The sequence below is a fragment of the Sebastes umbrosus genome, chromosome 6 (assembly GCF_015220745.1).
Source record: "Sebastes umbrosus isolate fSebUmb1 chromosome 6, fSebUmb1.pri, whole genome shotgun sequence".
Classification (NCBI taxonomy): domain Eukaryota; kingdom Metazoa; phylum Chordata; class Actinopteri; order Perciformes; family Sebastidae; genus Sebastes; species Sebastes umbrosus.
Genome location: NC_051274.1, coordinates 24017322 through 24035104, shown reverse-complemented (window position 1 = coordinate 24035104; position 17783 = coordinate 24017322). Strand labels below are relative to the sequence as shown.

The following is a 17783-nucleotide window of genomic DNA, read 5'->3' as shown; positions in this document are numbered from 1 at the left end:
TATAGAACTGCCATTAGAACCATCTTACTTTTTATTAGGAATATTACCAGGAAACGTGGAGGACAACAATCAGATCAATCCTTCTTTTGTTTATTGTATATCTTTCCTTCATTCACCTAAATGTATTCTGTAACCTGTGATCCTATGGATAGGTGGGTTGGTAGGGAGGCGGATAGGGAAGGGAATTTGGACTTAACTTTGTAAACAGATCTGATGAATGATATCTATTTTGTAAAAAATATTGACAATGCAGCAGAATGGCCGGACAGTGTTACATTATTTATATTATTGTAATATTAATGCATTAACATGTAAACAGCATTTTAATGTTGTAGATGGTCAAGGTGGAGTTTACTTTTAACATTTTTATATACTGTTGGGTAGTATAAGTATATAAATATAACAATAGCCTACATAATATTTTATAAGATCAACACATGTTGCATGTAAAATCTTAATCTGCAAATAACTAGTATAGCTGTCATATAAATGTTAAAAGGAGTAAAAAGAAGTACCATATTTCTTTCTGAATTGTAGTGAAGTAGAGGTATAAAGTAGCAGAAAATGAAAGTACTTCAGTGCAGTGCTTGAGTAAATGTTCCACCGCTGCTTATAATGATGTGATATTTAAGATAAGTGTTGTGTGTAGTGTAATTTCATTCTTCCATGTAAAATTGCAGAAAAGAGAAACATTTTTGATTAATCTCATGTATTTCTGTTTTGCCCTGTTTGACTTAAATATCATGACATGTAGAGTCAACAATCTTTGGTGAAATATTTATCTATTACATCAAAATTCACTGTTTGGACTTTTCTGAATTAAACCTACAACCACAAACACATTTTTATACAGAGCTATTTTTTTAATATAAGGCACATGAAACTGCATATAAACATTTAAAGTAGTAACATAAAAGTATTACAATATACATAATGTGAAATTATTTTCATGCTTTGCAATATGATCTTACGAAGAGTACTTGAAGGCAGCACAAGAGGTTATTCCTAATTTCTAGAGATATACATTTGTTGTTGTTTTTTTATTGTACAAAATGTCTTTACTTCACAATAAGGCAAGATTTTATCATAACCTTAGGGTGCAGAAAAAGTTATCAGAAGCTGTAGCAAATATAATTCAACATTAAGACTGAACTGGATGGCTGGTCTAATAAAAAACATACAAACAAACCTAATAAAAATAAAAGAAGAAAATAGAAACAAAATGAAATACACACTCACAGTTATGTAAAATGTACACAGTCTCAAACATCTACCATAATTGTAACTTCAATCCACAGCTTGGTTTTTATAGCATTTTAAAATACACCATTGGGCTTTAAAAATACAGGATATCCCCAATATGGAGACTTTCTATTATATTGTCTAATGTATGACAAATAATAAAAAAAAAAAAGGTCATTCTTAACATTATTTTAAAACTCCCGCAGTAAACCTATATCTTTTATAAATAAAATGCATTCAACAGCCCATCTCTGTTTTCTCTTGGAGCTGTTTATCTAAAGTTTAACACTCCCCCTGCACTCCGGTAGAAGGATCCGTTCATCCTCTGAATTAAGCGTTATCTGAGTCTTCCTCTTCTATGAATTGGCGTGAATATGATGATTTAAGTGGAACTGAGTCAAATCCATCTGCTGTCCTCTGAAAAACACATTGAAAATAACACAAAGCATGAGAAGAAGTTGCATTATAGGTAGCTTGATGTGTGTGAACGTAGGAGTCACTGACCTCTCGGGAGAAGGACTTAATTTTGGTGAAGAAGGATTTCTTGGTGAGGTCCATGAGGTCATCTTCTGCGTCCTCTCCCTCCATTATTGCACAGCTGTCTGCAGTAGGCAGCTCACACTCTTTACCCCCAGAGCTCATCATCAGCTTGGAGTACTTATACTGCAACCTGCAGACAGAGAGAACAGCATCTTGTCAACACAAATTACAGTTTGGAGTTTTCATACTATTAGCTTTAATCTTATTTACTAGTATGACATATCAGTGCTACTAAAGGAAATGTGAAGGTCAGCAGTCTCACTTGCGTGTCTTCTTCCAGAAATAGCAGCTGATACTGATGAGCAGCACAGCAGCGATGGTTCCCGTGGAAACGCCGAACTTGAGCCAGAAATCCAGAGTCACACAAGCGCTGACTTTTTGTTCCGGTAGTGACTCTCCGCCGTAACACTGCAACGGCTGCTGCCACACATAGGTGGTTCTCTGAAACACACACAAACACACACACACACACACACACAGATAGTAAGAGATGCCTTGGTCACATATCAGTTAACGACTTGAATCCTATTGTTTTCAGTGTTTTTCCTTACAGGAATAAGGAGCTTTAGAGGAGTTTGTAGGCAGATTTTGCTACCGTTCGACAGAGCCAGTCTAGCTGTTTCCCCTGTTTCCAGTCTTTATGCTAAACTAAGCTATCAGGCTGCTGGCTGTAGCTTCATATGAGTGTATCAATCTTCTCATCTAACTCTCTGCCATAAAGCAAATAATCATATTTCTCAAAATGTCAAACTATTCCTTTAAATGTCCCTAAGAAGTAACATAAAACATGATGTATCTGTGTTTTCCAGTGCTTCACTGTGTCCGTATCGCACTTATAGTACCTTAAGTGAAATGTAAGACGGGGCTAAATGATCATATAAAATGGAAAATTTGAACTGAAAACACACTGGGAAAGAGTTAAAGACAAAAACACGGACAACTCCCACACCGGACAACGCCGTGGTACCGACCTGTCAATCACAAGGTAGCCACGCCCTAAAGCATGCCCTGCTTTATGGTCTATTTGACTCTAAATGGGACCATAATTTACTAAATGAACATCATGCTGTATTGAAGAAGACTTGAAACTAGCGATTGCGACTATAAATTCATGTTTACAATGTCTACTGAGGTAATAAATCAAATGAGAAGTAGGCTAATTTTCTCGTAGACTTCTATATAATCAGACTTCTTTTTGCAACTAGAGGAGTCTCCCCCTGCTGGCTATTAGAAAGAATGCAAGTTTAAGACACTACAGCATTGGCTTCAGTTCTCACTGTCACTGTGACTACGTCAACTTCTTATATACAGTCTATGATTTCTCCCCACACAACACAAGTTTGTGATGGACCTGTGATGGGTTTGTGAGGAGGTCAAATTAATTTTGTCAATATGTCTGTGCCTGCGCTGCATTACCTGTATTCCCTGGATGCAAGCGCTGACAATCTCTCTGTAGTGGTTTTTGGTGCAGAGTGGACAGGCGTGCTGGCTCTGCCACAGAAAGTGGAAAGTACAACCATCACACGTCCCCTCTGAGCAGTTACTGTGGAGGAAAACAGAGATAAGAGAGATTATTACACTCTTTACGTGATGAAAATCATCTCAGAGGAGTCACTTTGTCCACAGTTCAGATTCTCAGAGCTCAGCATGTGACATGTTGTAATGCATTATGTGTGTAAAATCAAATATTGTCCGGACAACTCTTGTGAGGCCAAAAGTTGAGCTTGGTCACAGTGACAGATACCTCGGCAGCGTGATGTAGTCTTTAGCGGTCACTGTGGGGTCACATCTCAGTCTGACGGTGGAGGATCGGCCTTGTTTACAAGCCTGAGTCGTCTCACTGGACCTGGAGACAGAAAGGTCTTAACTTCCACTATATGTGATATATTTTAGACTGATTCTTGATTACATTTCATACTTCAACACATAATAAAACTTCCAGCATCAAATGTTTATATTGATAAAATAAAATCACATACAGTATATTATTATTATTACTATCAAAAAACATGTATTTGAAAGTACCACAATGGATGAGTGCAACAAATTAAATGATTTACTTGTAATAGAAGATGACATCTTGCAGGCCGGACGCAGAGGGAAACAGCCATGTTGGAGATGAGATGCTACTGAGGCTCGTATCGGTGGTCACACCTTCAGAATAAGAGGACATGCAGCGTATTTATCTAACATGCACACAATCTAAAGCAATCCCACAAAGCGATGTATGTCTCGACCCTTTGATACAGGCTGCATATGTCTGTGAGATGTGAGCCATTTAATCAAAGAGCGATTTTCACTTTTAGAAATTTTAGAAGCCTGAAAAGGTAAAACTAGACTATAAGAACAGTCTACCTGAAGATCTGAGGGACTCTTTTTAGCCTATAGATATTATCCTACATCCCAGCAGACTAAACAATATAACATAAATGGCAATGTGTGTTGCCCTTAATTTATATAATTTTTAACACACTTTTCCACTTGTTAATAAATTTAGTGTTGAATAACTTGTGTAAACATTTCCTCTCTTTTACAGTAATAGATGTTCTGCAGCATTCAGTCCGTACCGATCAGTGAGTCACCGATGATGAACGGCTGCGTGGACACCACGCTCTGACTCCTGATGTCAGAGGGAACCACAGTGGACTGACAGACGTAACCTTTGACCTCTCTCCCGCCCTCTGTCACATTTTCCACACAGGTAGCCGGCACTCTGCCCTGTAAGAGAAACACAGACAGCAGGTTTAAATGCAACGTCAAACTCAATTTTACAAAGAAAAAAAAAGTCATTAGCTTCTCACCTCTTTCCCACACAGACCCAGATTAAAGCGATGGAAGTATCTCAGGCCTTTGCTGGTGAAGCGGGGGCTGCTGTGGAAGCCAGTGACGTTGGACAGAGGAGAGAAGTCATAGTGCAGCGGCGCGCCTCCGTTCGTCTGCACGTCCAACGCACAGTCGCTGAGACAAGCTGTGTAGGCCTGCAGGATGGAGAGGTACGTATTGTGTTTACAGTGGGTGGAATAATCTCATGTACGGGCTGTGGGAAATAAAACAACTGCAAAAGGCCGATATCAGCTGGAATACGGAGGCATGTAAACACCTTACTCTACCTGCTGTTACAGTAGAGAGCGTCTTATCCGTGAAGTTTATTTGTTTTTTTGTGTTTTTAGAACTGTGTTTTTGTCTTGTTTAAAATTAGATATGTGAAGGCTACATGATGTGGGTCGATATATATATTTGGGAAATATTTTTAAAAGAAGGCAAGTATGCCGTAGTGTCCAACTCCAATGTTGCATACTGTACGATTTCACTGGAAATAGCATGCAATTTGCGTACTATTGGTTTCATATTAAGGGTTCAGACATAATAAAAAATCTCACATCCTGTTTTCTTTATTCATTTAACTGTCTAATTATATTTTATGTAAATTTGTATTCCTTTTTAAAGCCCAATGCACACCCTTTGTGAGTATTTGTAAAAGTAAATTCCTCTCAGGTCGTTAAAACACCAAAAACCTACAAAGAACCCCATGGACATGACCTCTGTGTCCTCAACAGTCCTGCATACATAGATTTAGTAACAGTAATAGATTTAGTCAAGAATTTGACTCAGATTTTGTTCCCATCATTACCTTGTTTCTCTGTGTGTTTGGTCCACACTGAACACAAGCGGCCTCTCCAACAGGATGATTGGCCCTGATGAAGGTGTTCGGCGGGCAGCTCTTACACGCTCCGGTCCCATTGACCATGTAGTGTCCCGGCGGGCAGGGAACACAGGCGGAGCCGGCCTCGACGGAGCTCAGGGCACAGCGGCGACACTCAGAGGCCACGCCACCGATCACATTGGTGATGTGGATGGAGAAGATCTTTGCAGCATCAGCGCTGTATTTCCTCTCCTGATGGGAGACAAACACAAAGGTGTCTCAGTTCTCATGTAGTTCATGTGCTGTGTTTCAAAGTAGACACAAAGCTCCAAACTGCCCTCTAGAGTTCAGTGCAATAACCCACTCACTTGCAAACTCACTCTCAGTGCTAAAACACTCCACAAATCAGCAAAAAGCAAACATGATGCTACAGCAGTGTGTCGTAAAAAATTTTAGTGAGAATTTTGAACGTATTACAGCCATAATTTGTAAATGAATTCCCTATATTTTATCGCTAAATTTGCAAACTGTTCCTTTAAAATCAGACATAATAAAGTGTTGTACCGAGGGAGAAACGAAAAAGGAGAAACAATGAGAGAGACAAGAGTATATATATATAGGATGAAGGGAACTGAATGAGACAGCAATTAATATTTTTCTACCTATTACTTTAAAATGATTTTTAAGGCTGAGGGACTAAAGCTGTTGGAGGGTCATAGATCAAGAGTGATATTGTGTCTCACCACGTCGAGTTCCTCCGTTCGTCGAAACGTCCAGGTGAAGCTGACGGTGCTGTTGCTCTGGATCACGTAGGAGTACGACTGTTTGCTGTTGCTGCCTTTCCAATTCTCCACCACATCATTATTCCACTGGTTATAACCCTGCAGAGAAATACATACATACCTCATATATACATATTCATTCTGATGGCAAGCTTTACTTCTTAACGTGTTGGAACATTTCTCCTCACTGCCAGGAAGTAAAATTTGCACTCGGCTGTACACGTGGTCTCGAAGACGAAGGTGATGCGAGACAGTTCGCTGCTTTCACTGACTTTGGTCACGGACTGAGGCAGCCTGTGGAAACAAGTGATGTTTCATTCAGTGTTTTCCAACTGGGATACAGTGTATACTTTATATAGATGCTTAATTCCTTTAGGGAGCATGTTTGACTTCTCACCTGTATCCAGAGACGTTGAGCGTGAGCATCAGGTAGTCTGTGTCCTGATCCCCGGGTGTGGTGTAGACATACTCTCCAGCCACCTCCCATGCTGTCGTAACAAGTAACATTAAAACAAAACAGTAACACACTTCAATGCTATCCTTCTAGTAATGCAGACACACAATAATTCAGGTGCACCATCTTTAAAATAACTCCTCTAACATACTTATACTGTAAATTATGATCAAACCATAAGTTACTACCACATGTCAGTTGTCCCCAAACTGACCACTTTTCTATCATACTTTTTATGGATATTTTACATTATATTCAATGCATAACAATAACAGTACAGAACACCTGATAAACTGTACATTTAACCCAAATAGTGAACACAATAACTGCAGGAAGTTTGTGAAAAATTAGCAAATTTGAGCAGATTATTTCCTGTGAATATTGCATCAGAGATGACTTTTCCTGTAATTTTTAGGAACTTTTAATACAATTATCTGTCTGAATTATGTCTTTTTTTAAGTTTTAACAATCATACACATTTAATAGGCTTCTTTTTTGACAAATTCAAATGTTGTCTTCTTCCTGATACTTGGCCATTGTTCTATTAGTTCTTTGGTTGTTTTAACTGGGTACTTTTCTAAAGCAGGACGAGGACGCTGTTTAGCAGAGGAAGGCTCTGTGAGTATAACTTGTGTTCAGGTGTTCACCGTGCCTTTATCCTGTTTATATATTAAATAATAATCCAAACTTAAAAAATTTCAAACAATTTAATTTATTTTTCTTCACAGAAATGAATAAAATTCTGAGATATAGGCCAACTGTATATATTTTTAAGAAGGAGGAGAGGAGGAGTTCCCAGGTTGTGAACCAGTGCTATAAGTAATGCAGAGTTTGAACACGTAAGTAAATTTTTTACCTTAGAAATAGTAGTTTGACAAAATAACCTTACCAGCTTTTGAACCTTTGTACTTGAACAATATTTTATGCACTACATCCTGTATTTTACTCTCCATATCTCTTTGTCCTTATCTTACATTTTTCCTATTCACTATAATTGCTTTTTGGATGTTCATTTGTCCTTCAACCTCTGGCTGTTTTAGTAATTCTGTCACCCTTCTGTTCTGTGCTTTTAGAGTATTTTCTTTCTGACTGTGGTGATTATCATTCTGCTGCTGTGCTGTCTGTGTTGCCTGATATGAAGTTTCTCACCCGTGCTGTGTTCGGAGTCGCCAAACTCTCTGCGGAAGATGGTGCTCTTCATGTTGCTCGGCATTGTGTTCCACCATTTGTACTCGAGACCCACCACTGGCTCCGTGCCCACGGGGCACTTAGCACAGGCTGTTGTGAGTAAATAATGTGTTATTATGTCAGGGAACACATTAAAAAAATGGAAAATAAAACAGGAAACATTCAGAGTTCAAACTTTTTTGACAGTTTTATATATATAGATATTTTTTTACATGTATTACTCTGCAGTCAACACATCTAATCAATTTAAAATTTCTACAGCAACACTGCTGACTCTTTTTAGCACAAAGGTTGTAAATTATCGTTTATTAAAACCATATTAAAGGACCAGTGTGTAACATTTCGGGGGATCTATTAGTAGAAATGGAACATAATATCCATAACTATGTTTTCTTTAGTGTATAATCACTCTGCAGTGTATTTGCACTCGGCGGCTCACATTACCGCAGTCTTGGAAAGGGAGGAGTGAGCGGAGGGGAACTCAGTTGGTTGCAATCTGCGACCACACCACTAGATGCCATTAAATCCTACACACTGTGCCTTTAACTGATATTTTAATGTCAAATGATCAACAGCTTTGGTAAGTACACATGTATGACAGTACAAAATAAATCTGACATGCATGTAAGATAGAGTATAAGGAGTGTACTGATTCTGTACCTGTTCCGTTTGAGTAGAAATCTCTGTCGCAGGGTTCACAGGTGGAGTTGGTGACGAAGAAACCCGGGTTACACGGAGGGCAGGTTTGCTTCTCCCCTGATGCGGGCAGCTTCACGGCTCCTTTAACAGTTTCACTGCAGATCTTTGGTTCGATCCACTTGTACATGAGCTGAGTCTGAGACACACAGCGAGGCAGACATGAATACATGAAAAAAGCCACCAGATGCCCAGATGATTCATATGTAAAGAAACCTAATAGTTACACCAGATGGCTGCTAGATACTTTCAAGGTGAAATCTCCCTCTGTTTGTGTGTTTGCCTCTACTGAACTCTGCCTCCACACACACACGTCATGTCATTTTCTACTTTACCTTTCCCTCAGAGTCACAGGGAGTGTGGGTGTAGAAGTAGTCACTGTTTGTACACGCAGGTCTCAGTTTGCAGCTCCCTGAACCAGCCTCTGGAAAAACAGAAACCGAGCCAGAGGGTGGTGGCGGGCGGGGACGAGGGAAAACACACAGCTCACATTAAGATCCAGAGATAAGACAAACCTCACACACTTAGGCAGTAAATGCAGTATTTGCATGCAGATTACCTTGCGTGTGTGTGTGCGTTGGTGTCTGTGTGTGTGTGTGTGTGTGTATGTGTGTGTGCGTGTGTGTGTGTGTGTGTGTGTGTGTGTGTGTGTGTGTGTGTGTGTGTGTGTGTGTGTGTGTGTGTGTGTGTGTGTGTGTGTGTGTGACAACATGCAAATGACGAGTTAAAGAGTACGTTGATCAATGATATGACTGGAGTTTGTGGACAAAGCGTTAAAATGCAAACATGCATACCTGAATATGTGTCTTTTTCACACTGATGGCAAACGGTGGCACCCTTGTTGGAGTAGCTCTCAGCAGGGCAGGGGGTACAGCGGGCGGATCCTGGTTTGGCACTGTGTGTGCCGGGTTTACAATGGAAGCACTCTGATGTGTAGGCCACCCCTGGAAGAAAACCAGCAATCAACTTGCAATCATTACCAGGAAAAAGGAGTTAAAAGAGGACCTGTTATGCTTATTTTTATGTTCATAATTGTATTTGGAGTTTTTACTTGAACATGTTTACAAGCTTTAATGTTTAAAAAACACTTTACTTTTCTCAGACCGGCTGTGCTGCAGCACCTCTTTTCACCCTCTGTCTGTCTGAAACGCTCTGTTTTAGCTCCTGCCTCCCAAAAAGCCCAGTCTGCCCTGATTGGTCAGCTGGCCCACTGTTGTGATTGGTCAACCGAACCAAACTCTTCGGACTCCGCTCCAGCTCCGCTAGCTTTGTTAGAGGGCATGCCAAACTAGTCGCTAGGCAAAATGTGTTACTTGGTGACATCACCATGTTACGGAAGAAAGGGCGGGACTTCAAGCCAAGCCCCCAGGAAGAGCACTGTGAAGCAAATTTCCGTATTGGCCAAACGGTGGTACTACAACGTCCGTGTCCGTCAAGTGATGCCTTTGGGCAAAAAAAATATTTTTTCCCTTAGACTTACATTGGGAAAGAGATGTCTGTAACTCAGCGGATAATTTTTTTTGAGGTAAATCAACTTCCCAGTACGAACACTCTAATAGCCCTTATTTAAATCATTAGGTCCTAAAAGCTGTAAAAAGCACTAATAGCTAAATCCAGAGTTATTTCCTTTCCTCTGTTCATGTGAATGAGACCCAGACCGAGGCTGGAGCGAGGGCTGGGAGGCGGAGTTAAAGGAAATGCTACTGCGCCTGCTCTGTGGGCCCAGTGAATGCGGAAGATCACCGGATAATCCGGGTACTTTATCACTCGGCAATTGAGCCATTTTGGCTTCATGCTCACTGAGTAACTCTCATAGGAATGAACGAGAGCCGTCTCCAACGCTGTTTCCAGCTCTCTTAATACATCCATGCTTCAAGCGAGGTGTTTCAGACAGTTCAGGAGCAGTGTTTCTGTGGGGGAGAGTAACTCCCTTTGGAGTGGACTTCGGGCTTTGAAACTTTGCAGACCTTTTATATGCACAAAAAACTATATAACACACTAAAAGGAAAGGGACTAACCACAAAAGCATAATAGGTCCTCTTTAAGACTGCTGCACACAAACATCATGATCTACCTGAGATGGCGATGTTTCTTAACAGCACGGGATTGACAGTGCTGCCCTGCAGAGTATACGCAGTCGTCCTCCAATACAGCACATTGTTGCCGCTGTTAAGCTCAACCTGCACAGAGTGAATGTGAACATGAGGGAGGAACAAAAGAGAGCTCCTCTAATCTGAATTATCCAGAATGTAATGAAGTGCTACACTCAGACAAACCATGTATTTGCTGAAGTTGCTCTCAGAGATCTTCATCCACCTCCTCTTAGAGTCTGTAGACTGACACTGGTCATTCTGAACCTACGGTGGGGAGAAAAGATCCAGAGGTGACCAAACAAACCACCTAAAAACAGCCATCTTTGTCAACATCAACAGTCATTTTAAAACACTTACAAAGAACTCAAAGTAAATGCTGCTGTCAGGGTAGGAATATTCAAAGGACACGGTTCCAGGTTTCTTCAGGCTCACAGCGTAGGACAGAGTTGCAGTGCACTCATCTGCGTTTGAGGCTACGTAATCACCCTTTGGTATCCAGGTTGAGCTGGAGAAACATCAGCAGCAGAGTAGTTTGATCATTTTCTTGAAACTAAGAAACCAAGACTCATAAAAACAACAACTGCTGAGGTATATACTAACTTGGAGCAGTCTGTGGGGTCATCATTGCCATTCGTGGTCACCCCGTGGGTGACAAAACCAGACGGCAGGCTGTCCCACTCATCAAAGGCCACGCCGGTGCCCAGAGAGTAGGTGCCTACAGCACACTTCTGGCACTGCTGCGACTGCATGTCGAGGAACTCCCCCTCGCTACAGGAGAAGGCTGTGAGATGAAAAGAAAGAGAGAGGCCACATTGGAAATGTATCATGGCGACAACTTGACAAGAGACAGATAGAGGATAAAGTGTGGTAACAATTTAAGATTTACATGTTAAAGATACAGCGTGTATGATTTTGTGGCATCTAGTGGCGTGGTTGTAGATTGCAACCAACTGAGTTCCCCTCCTCTCACTCCTTCCTTTCCAAGATTGTGGTGCAAAACCGTGGTGACGCCGTTCGCCTCCCTCAGAGGTCATCCTTAATCCATCCATAATAACACTACTTTGGGAGCAACGGAGGTCAGACGGCGGCTGGCGGGACCACGGTTTTGCACTCTGCGGCTCACATTTCTGCAGTTTCATAAGCATGTTGGAGAACTACGGTGGCCTTCAGGTAACGTAAAAACATGAAAGGCTTTCTCTAGAGTCAGTGTTTGGTTTGTCCGTTCTGGGCTACTGTAGAAACATGGCGGACTACGTCTCCCTATGTAGATATGAACGGCTCATTCTAAGCTAAAGATTCTTAGTTTCAGATCCCCTGAAATGTTACACACTGCCCCTTTAAAGGTCCAGTGTGTAGGATCTGGTGGTATCTAGCGGGGAGGTGACGAGATTGCAGCCAACTGAAGCCTCTCCCGTGTTCCAAGCATGTTGGAGAGCTGCAGTGGTGGACGTGAAAATGTGAATATCCCCCTAGAGCCATTTGTTGTAAGAGTAACGTAGGTCATTTGGAGCAGAGCCAGTGCATAGAGTGTGTGTGTAAAATGGGAAGTGAGTGGTAAAGCAAAAGAGATAGCGGCGGCGACAGGAGCGAGTAACGTTATCGACTTCGGCCCAAGCAGGAAACAGTTTGGTTTGTCTATTCTGGGCTACTGTAGAAACACGGCGGTGCAACATGGTGGACTCCGTGAAGAGGACCCGCTCTCTATGTAGATATAAACGGCTCATTCTAAGCTAACGAAAACACAACGACTCTTATTATCAGGTGATTATACACTAAAGAAAACATACTTATTAATATTATATTCCATTTCTGCCAATAGATCCCCCTAATTGTTACACATTGTTCCTTTAAAGCTGTGATTCAGATTGAGTGTGTGCATAAAATGTATAAAAGGAGATATAAGAGTAGGACACTCACTGCACTGAGTGCCTTTGACTGGATCTGGGAGGCCTGTGCATATGTCAGCTTTGTTGGGAACCGCCACTCGCCATCGTGACCCAAGCACGTCACACTCTGTGTACTCAAAGTGATAATCCGACTGCAGGGACAAAACACAGGTGTTAGTTTCACACAGCTGGATAAAAACACACCACATGCACACCATAGAAGTACATCAAATAACTTTTATTGATACACAAAGTCAGCGTGCATGTGAAGAGCAAATTGGGCTGTCATTAAAATGAGCTCATCAGATTGTTTTATAACTTTGGAATTCCTTTTCCAAAACCAGGCAAGCCTCTTTTCCAAATAAAAGTCACGGCTAATATTTGCCCAGGAGGCCTTCCCAACTGTTGTTTTAATCTCACTCATCAAGGATGTGCTGCTGCTACTCTGCACCAGTAAAACTCCCTTCAGGGTTTATTTGCTCAGCCAAGGGGGTAGAAATGCTGATTAGTCCAGTCCTTCTGTAAACATGCAATTTTCAGCATTGTCGCGGAACTTTGGTAACAGCAGGAGCTCAGGTGCAAAGCTTTTGTTGTATTTGTTTGACGTGCTTTTGGAGATACTGACAGTAGGTGACTGACAAACACCGTCCCACCCGGAATTATGTAATTTGAGATGTGACATAACGTCAAAGGTTATCATCTTGATGATCTGACACCTTCTGAGTCGCGAGCGAGCACACAGTGTAATCTTGGTCAACAGCGGGCTGTATTATTCCAAGGAAAGCCAGACTAATCCAAGGCCACACACAGCCTTGTGGGATTAATAGTTAACAGAAACACAGCAGCAGCACTCCTCTGGGTCTGTGTTTTCGATTAGAGCTGCCACATTAGCTGTGGTCGGGGGTATCACATGAACGTGTGTTTGGGTGGGAGGACCTGATGTAAAAATGCATCGAAGTGGGGATGTGCTGCAGCCTAATCGCCTCCTTTAAACAAACATGAGGAAACCAAGGCAACGGGACATAATGACCGCTGTGCCTCACGGTCAATGGACTGGCATGGAAACCAACTCACCTCCTTCCCTAAATCATCATCACCTAAAAGCTACAATAGACTCAAACTACAAGAGATCTCTTGTGCTAACTTTTCCTGTACAGCTCTCATATCTTAGTTACACAAACTCTGTGGTAAAAGTATGCTGATAAAAAAGAAATGTTTTGAGTAATATCAAACTGCACTACTATGCAAATTGGAAACAGATACAGAGGGCGAGGAGAGCATGGCAGACGATGTAACATATGGATGTTTTAGTACAACAAGTGTGTGATAACCATAAAAACCCAGAAGCAAGCAGAAGTGACTAATGTAATGTAGTTCGAACACTTGCTAAACATATGTTCATTTCCCACTCACAATATGTGAAGGAGGCCAACGTGTTTTACTTGTCCTGCTAAAATCAACACTGTGGGATTGTTGGAATTCAAATATACCATTAGAAAATTTTAATTTTAAAGGCTAAAAGTCAAACTTGAACAGGTTTCCCTGCATTATCATACATATGTGGAACTGGGTGAAGCTGTTTAAGAGGCAAAATCTTTCAACATTTTCAGAAATGTTGCTGGATTTAAATGACATTTCCAACTGCTGCTCATTCATAATCAATTACCTGATCAAACCTTAATATATATACATGTATGGAACAATTGAAACCTGAGTAATTTTAGCTTTGGGTCGGTTGTTATTCATAATGTAGAAATGCCAAACAATAAACCAATTTGAATCTCCTCACCTCTTTGCACATGGGCAGCTCCAACTCCGCACAGCTTTGTGCTAAAAGCAGCCAGAGTAAAAGGTGTCGCAGGTGCATCGTCGCCTGCTGTCAGTGCTGAAGTGATGGAGACAGAGCAGCTGAGGGTTGACCTGGCTGCACCCTCAGGTGCTGCTGCTGCTGGGGGTGGGGCTTCACTCTGAACAGTGAACAAATATAACAAATACTGGCAGCTGATTGGCTCAGGTGTTCTTACTCTGAATCATCTTTTAATGGCTGACTGTTGAAACACAGTAGGCCTCACCACATCAGATCTGCTCCCTCTACGGAGTCTTTCAAAGCACAGCTCAAGACCCACCTCTTTTCTTTGGCTTTTGAATGTACTTAAATTGTGATGACTAATTGGCCTTTTATAATGCTCATTATAACAGTCTTTTACTCATGGATTTTTATCTTGGTCTCTGTCTGTGGATGTGTGTGATTTTGTTGTCTGCTCTGTTGACCTGTTTTTATTCTGCCTATGTCTGTAAAGCACTTTAGTCAGCTCATGTTGTTTTAAATGTGCTATAGAAATAAACTTGACTTGTATTTTACCTACTGTCTGCTAGCATTATTTGGACATTTACTGTAAGAATGAGACCTACTAATCTTCAAGAAAATATATGAGGCTACTTAGCACTGTTTACACGCTTTTAAAGTGGTGTGGTTAAAAAAAAGGACATTTATTTAAAGGTATCAAGTGGCCGTTTTGACATTTTACAACATGTCATACCACTTACAAACCAAAAAACTGACAATAACCTGATATTTTCAGGTGGAATTTCATTCATTCATTTCATTCTCACTGTGCAATATCATTTTCCACTTGTGCAATTTTGTTAATAGTCTGTTTATTGTCAATACTGTATGTACTGCTCCTATTTTTATACTTCCTTCTATTTAAATGGTTCATATTTTGTTACTTTGTTTAGCTTCTTTTTTTTTACTGTGTTAGCTGATGCATCTTGTTTTTTGCACTATCCCCTTTGCTGCTGTACACTGCAAATCTCCCCACTGCGGGACTAATAAAGGAATATCTTATCTTATCTTATCTTATTTATGAGGGAAAATAATTTGTAAAATTGTTTAACATGGACCCATGACACGTGGGAGGAGGGAAACATTCTCCAACCATTCTTTTGAAAGGTTTAACCGGAAGTTTGTGGTTGCCTAGAAACCAGTTTGTAAACATTCCAGGGGGGTTCCTCGTTAGTTAGCAGAGAAGCTAACTACAAAAAAAGTTACTAATATATGTTTTTAGTCTGCTGAGCTTCGTGTTGTGAGTGAATATGTCCGGCCGGGATCCTTTCCCTCCTACAAAGTTTGAAAACTGCTTCACTCTCGGCGGATTCAGGCCTCAGCAGGTGAGTTTTCATACTGATTAAACATGCTAAACAAAACATAAGCTGTGGAGGGATTTAATTCAAAATACTGACAATTATTTAGGTACTGGACATAAAGCACATTTTTTTCTATTTCTCCTATTCTATTCAATTTTTTATTCCTTTATTTTCTATTTTTCTTTTCTTTGAATGTACATCACCTAACTAGTTACTAAATTCTGTCAATTTAATCCTTTAAATTAGCCTTATTAACCTGCTAGGTAAAACATATCCTGATGGGTTCCTGCTAAAAAATATGAAATAGCCCATAGTTAATGGTGTGATGATTTGATTAAACACCAATAAGGAATATGCAAGACGTAAGCACAAAACTGAAGCTGAAATAATTAAGGTTTTAAAACTAGATCTTGACACAGGGATCAACTTTGAAGTAGTCGTAAGACCCTTGTCACTTGATACTGTGCTTTAGTAGTGCATATTCACATATCTACAAACAAAGTTACAATTAAATGAACACAAACCAGTTGCCCATGGGACCTTGTCCATTTGATAATCAAGCCTTGGGAAGTCACACAGCAAATATTGAATGAGAAAAGTACATTTTATCTAAATGATGATGATCTAAATATACAGAGTATGTATCTAGTATATCTTTTCCCAAAATACAGTCACCAAAACAGTCCCACATTTCTCTCAGGTTCTCATCTAAGCAAACTATACTTGAAAGCATTTAAAATTTTGTATAAAACATTTACATTTTTGAAGTGTATTTGTTCACTATAGGTGTTACTTAAAGCAGCATGCCTGTGTGCCATGTTTTAGCTCAGTCATTGTTGGCTCATTGTGTAGATTAAATAATTTATTTGGAATTCTCCTTTCCCATTGCACAGAGAAAAACATATGATAAACCAACTCATATGTCCCAAATGGATGAACCCTGGAGTCGTCTCCATGATGCAGCCACTTTGGCCAGCTTCCGACGGAGTGTTATTCATTATGAGCGTCAGGTAACCTACAGGGTGATGCAAGATTGTGACCATAACTTATTAAACCAGAAAATTTCTCAACGCAAGTACTTTGAAATGCACCCCTCTTTTCTCAACCTCAGGCTCCAAACGACAGCCTCGACTTCCAACTAAAGTCCGTCTACGATCACCACAAGGACTTCTTCTGGAGAAAGAACCAGATTTTATACCAGAAGGAGACCGTCTCTGAGGACCCCAGGTGGGTGTTTGTGGCCTGGCAGTACAATTTCATCGTGTTGGCAGTGGCATTACAACCCTGTTAATTTATCATTTGAAATGTGAATTTACAGGAAGCAGGACATGCTGGAAAAGGAACAAGAGGACATCAGAGTGTGGGTCGATCCACAGAGGATCTCCATTCACAGCATCAAGTGAAGCGCAGGTGAAGTTCAGTTATATCATGATCCCCAGTTATTGCAGCAGGTGTCTGTGTGGATAAATTAATATAAAGAAATTTAAAACTTCGGATTCAAATCCCTGACCGATAGAATCCGCAATGTCCTTTTTTCCCTCCACAGACACCAGGGGGCATGATGGCAGCTTCTATAACGCTTCCAGTACTACCATCTAACTGCCACCAATATGAGAGCTCTGTAAATAAAGGGGTTGTTTCAGCAAATTTGTGTACTGCTTGTGTTTATCCAAATGCCATACATAGAAAACTGAATACTGAAGGGTGATTCATGGAAAGCAAACACTGTGAAAAAAGATGCAAAAATGTAAAAAAGCCTGATTTCAGGATCACTTTAACCACAACTCTCAATATACACTGAAGAAAACTACACGGTGGAATAAAAGCTGAGCTCACTCTCTGTCACATTACAAGTATGTTTAAAAGGCCAAGTAGCTACGTAATGAAGGTACAAAAGTAAGGTATATTTCTGCATAATTTGGCTTTTAATGCACAATTGTATTGCTGTTTGTAGATTTCACCTCTGTGCAGATGGCCCCAAAATGTCATAGACATTTAAACACAATGACACACGTAACACATATGCACCTTTTCTTCCTATTTTCTATGGTGTTTGATCAAAATAACAAAGTTATTTAACATGCAAAAATCTTCCAGAAAATATAATTACCT

At 40.4% G+C, this 17783-nt stretch overlaps 2 protein-coding genes across 2 annotated transcripts; one reads left to right on the top strand and one right to left on the bottom strand.

The window, feature by feature from the left end:
• Positions 1–1035: 1035 nt before the first annotated feature.
• Positions 1036–14457, bottom strand: elapor1 (endosome-lysosome associated apoptosis and autophagy regulator 1). The gene is made up of 22 exons (XM_037771386.1): positions 14314–14457; positions 12556–12676; positions 11239–11419; positions 10996–11143; positions 10822–10902; positions 10620–10725; positions 9340–9489; positions 8881–8969; positions 8510–8684; positions 7811–7939; positions 6605–6695; positions 6396–6501; positions 6169–6306; positions 5414–5677; positions 4584–4760; positions 4350–4500; positions 3843–3936; positions 3527–3628; positions 3199–3325; positions 2045–2223; positions 1747–1912; positions 1036–1659 (listed from the first exon to the last, which is right to left on the bottom strand). The coding sequence occupies exons 1-22, from the start codon at positions 14389–14391 to the stop codon at positions 1573–1575; spliced, it is 2940 nt and encodes a 979-aa protein (XP_037627314.1). The 5' UTR covers positions 14392–14457; the 3' UTR covers positions 1036–1572.
• A 1026-nt stretch (positions 14458–15483) lies between these two features.
• Positions 15484–17318, top strand: c6h1orf194 (chromosome 6 C1orf194 homolog). The gene is made up of 5 exons (XM_037773315.1): positions 15484–15695; positions 16565–16681; positions 16783–16898; positions 16990–17081; positions 17218–17318. Exons 1-4 carry the CDS (start codon positions 15621–15623, stop codon positions 17072–17074), a joined length of 393 nt encoding a protein of 130 aa, XP_037629243.1. The 5' UTR covers positions 15484–15620; the 3' UTR covers positions 17075–17081; positions 17218–17318.
• The last annotated feature ends 465 nt before the right edge of the window (positions 17319–17783 follow it).

Bases quoted from the DNA above. Each gene is read 5' to 3' on its own strand.
- c6h1orf194 (XM_037773315.1), top strand. From the start codon at position 15,621: ATGTCCGGCCGGGATCCTTTCCCTCCTACAAAGTTTGAAAACTGCTTC. The intron at 15,696-16,564 runs GTGAGTTTTCAT...CCCATTGCACAG, and splicing joins GCGGATTCAGGCCTCAGCAG to AGAAAAACATATGATAAACC. The intron at 16,682-16,782 runs GTAACCTACAGG...TCTCAACCTCAG, and splicing joins TTATTCATTATGAGCGTCAG to GCTCCAAACGACAGCCTCGA.
- elapor1 (XM_037771386.1), bottom strand. From the start codon at position 14,391: ATGCACCTGCGACACCTTTTACTCTGGCTGCTTTTAGCACAAAGCTGT. The intron at 8,685-8,880 runs GTAAAGTAGAAA...TGTGTGTCTCAG, and splicing joins CCTGTGACTCTGAGGGAAAG to ACTCAGCTCATGTACAAGTG. The intron at 2,224-3,198 runs GTAATGCAGCGC...TGTGTGTTTCAG, and splicing joins CTTGCATCCAGGGAATACAG to AGAACCACCTATGTGTGGCA.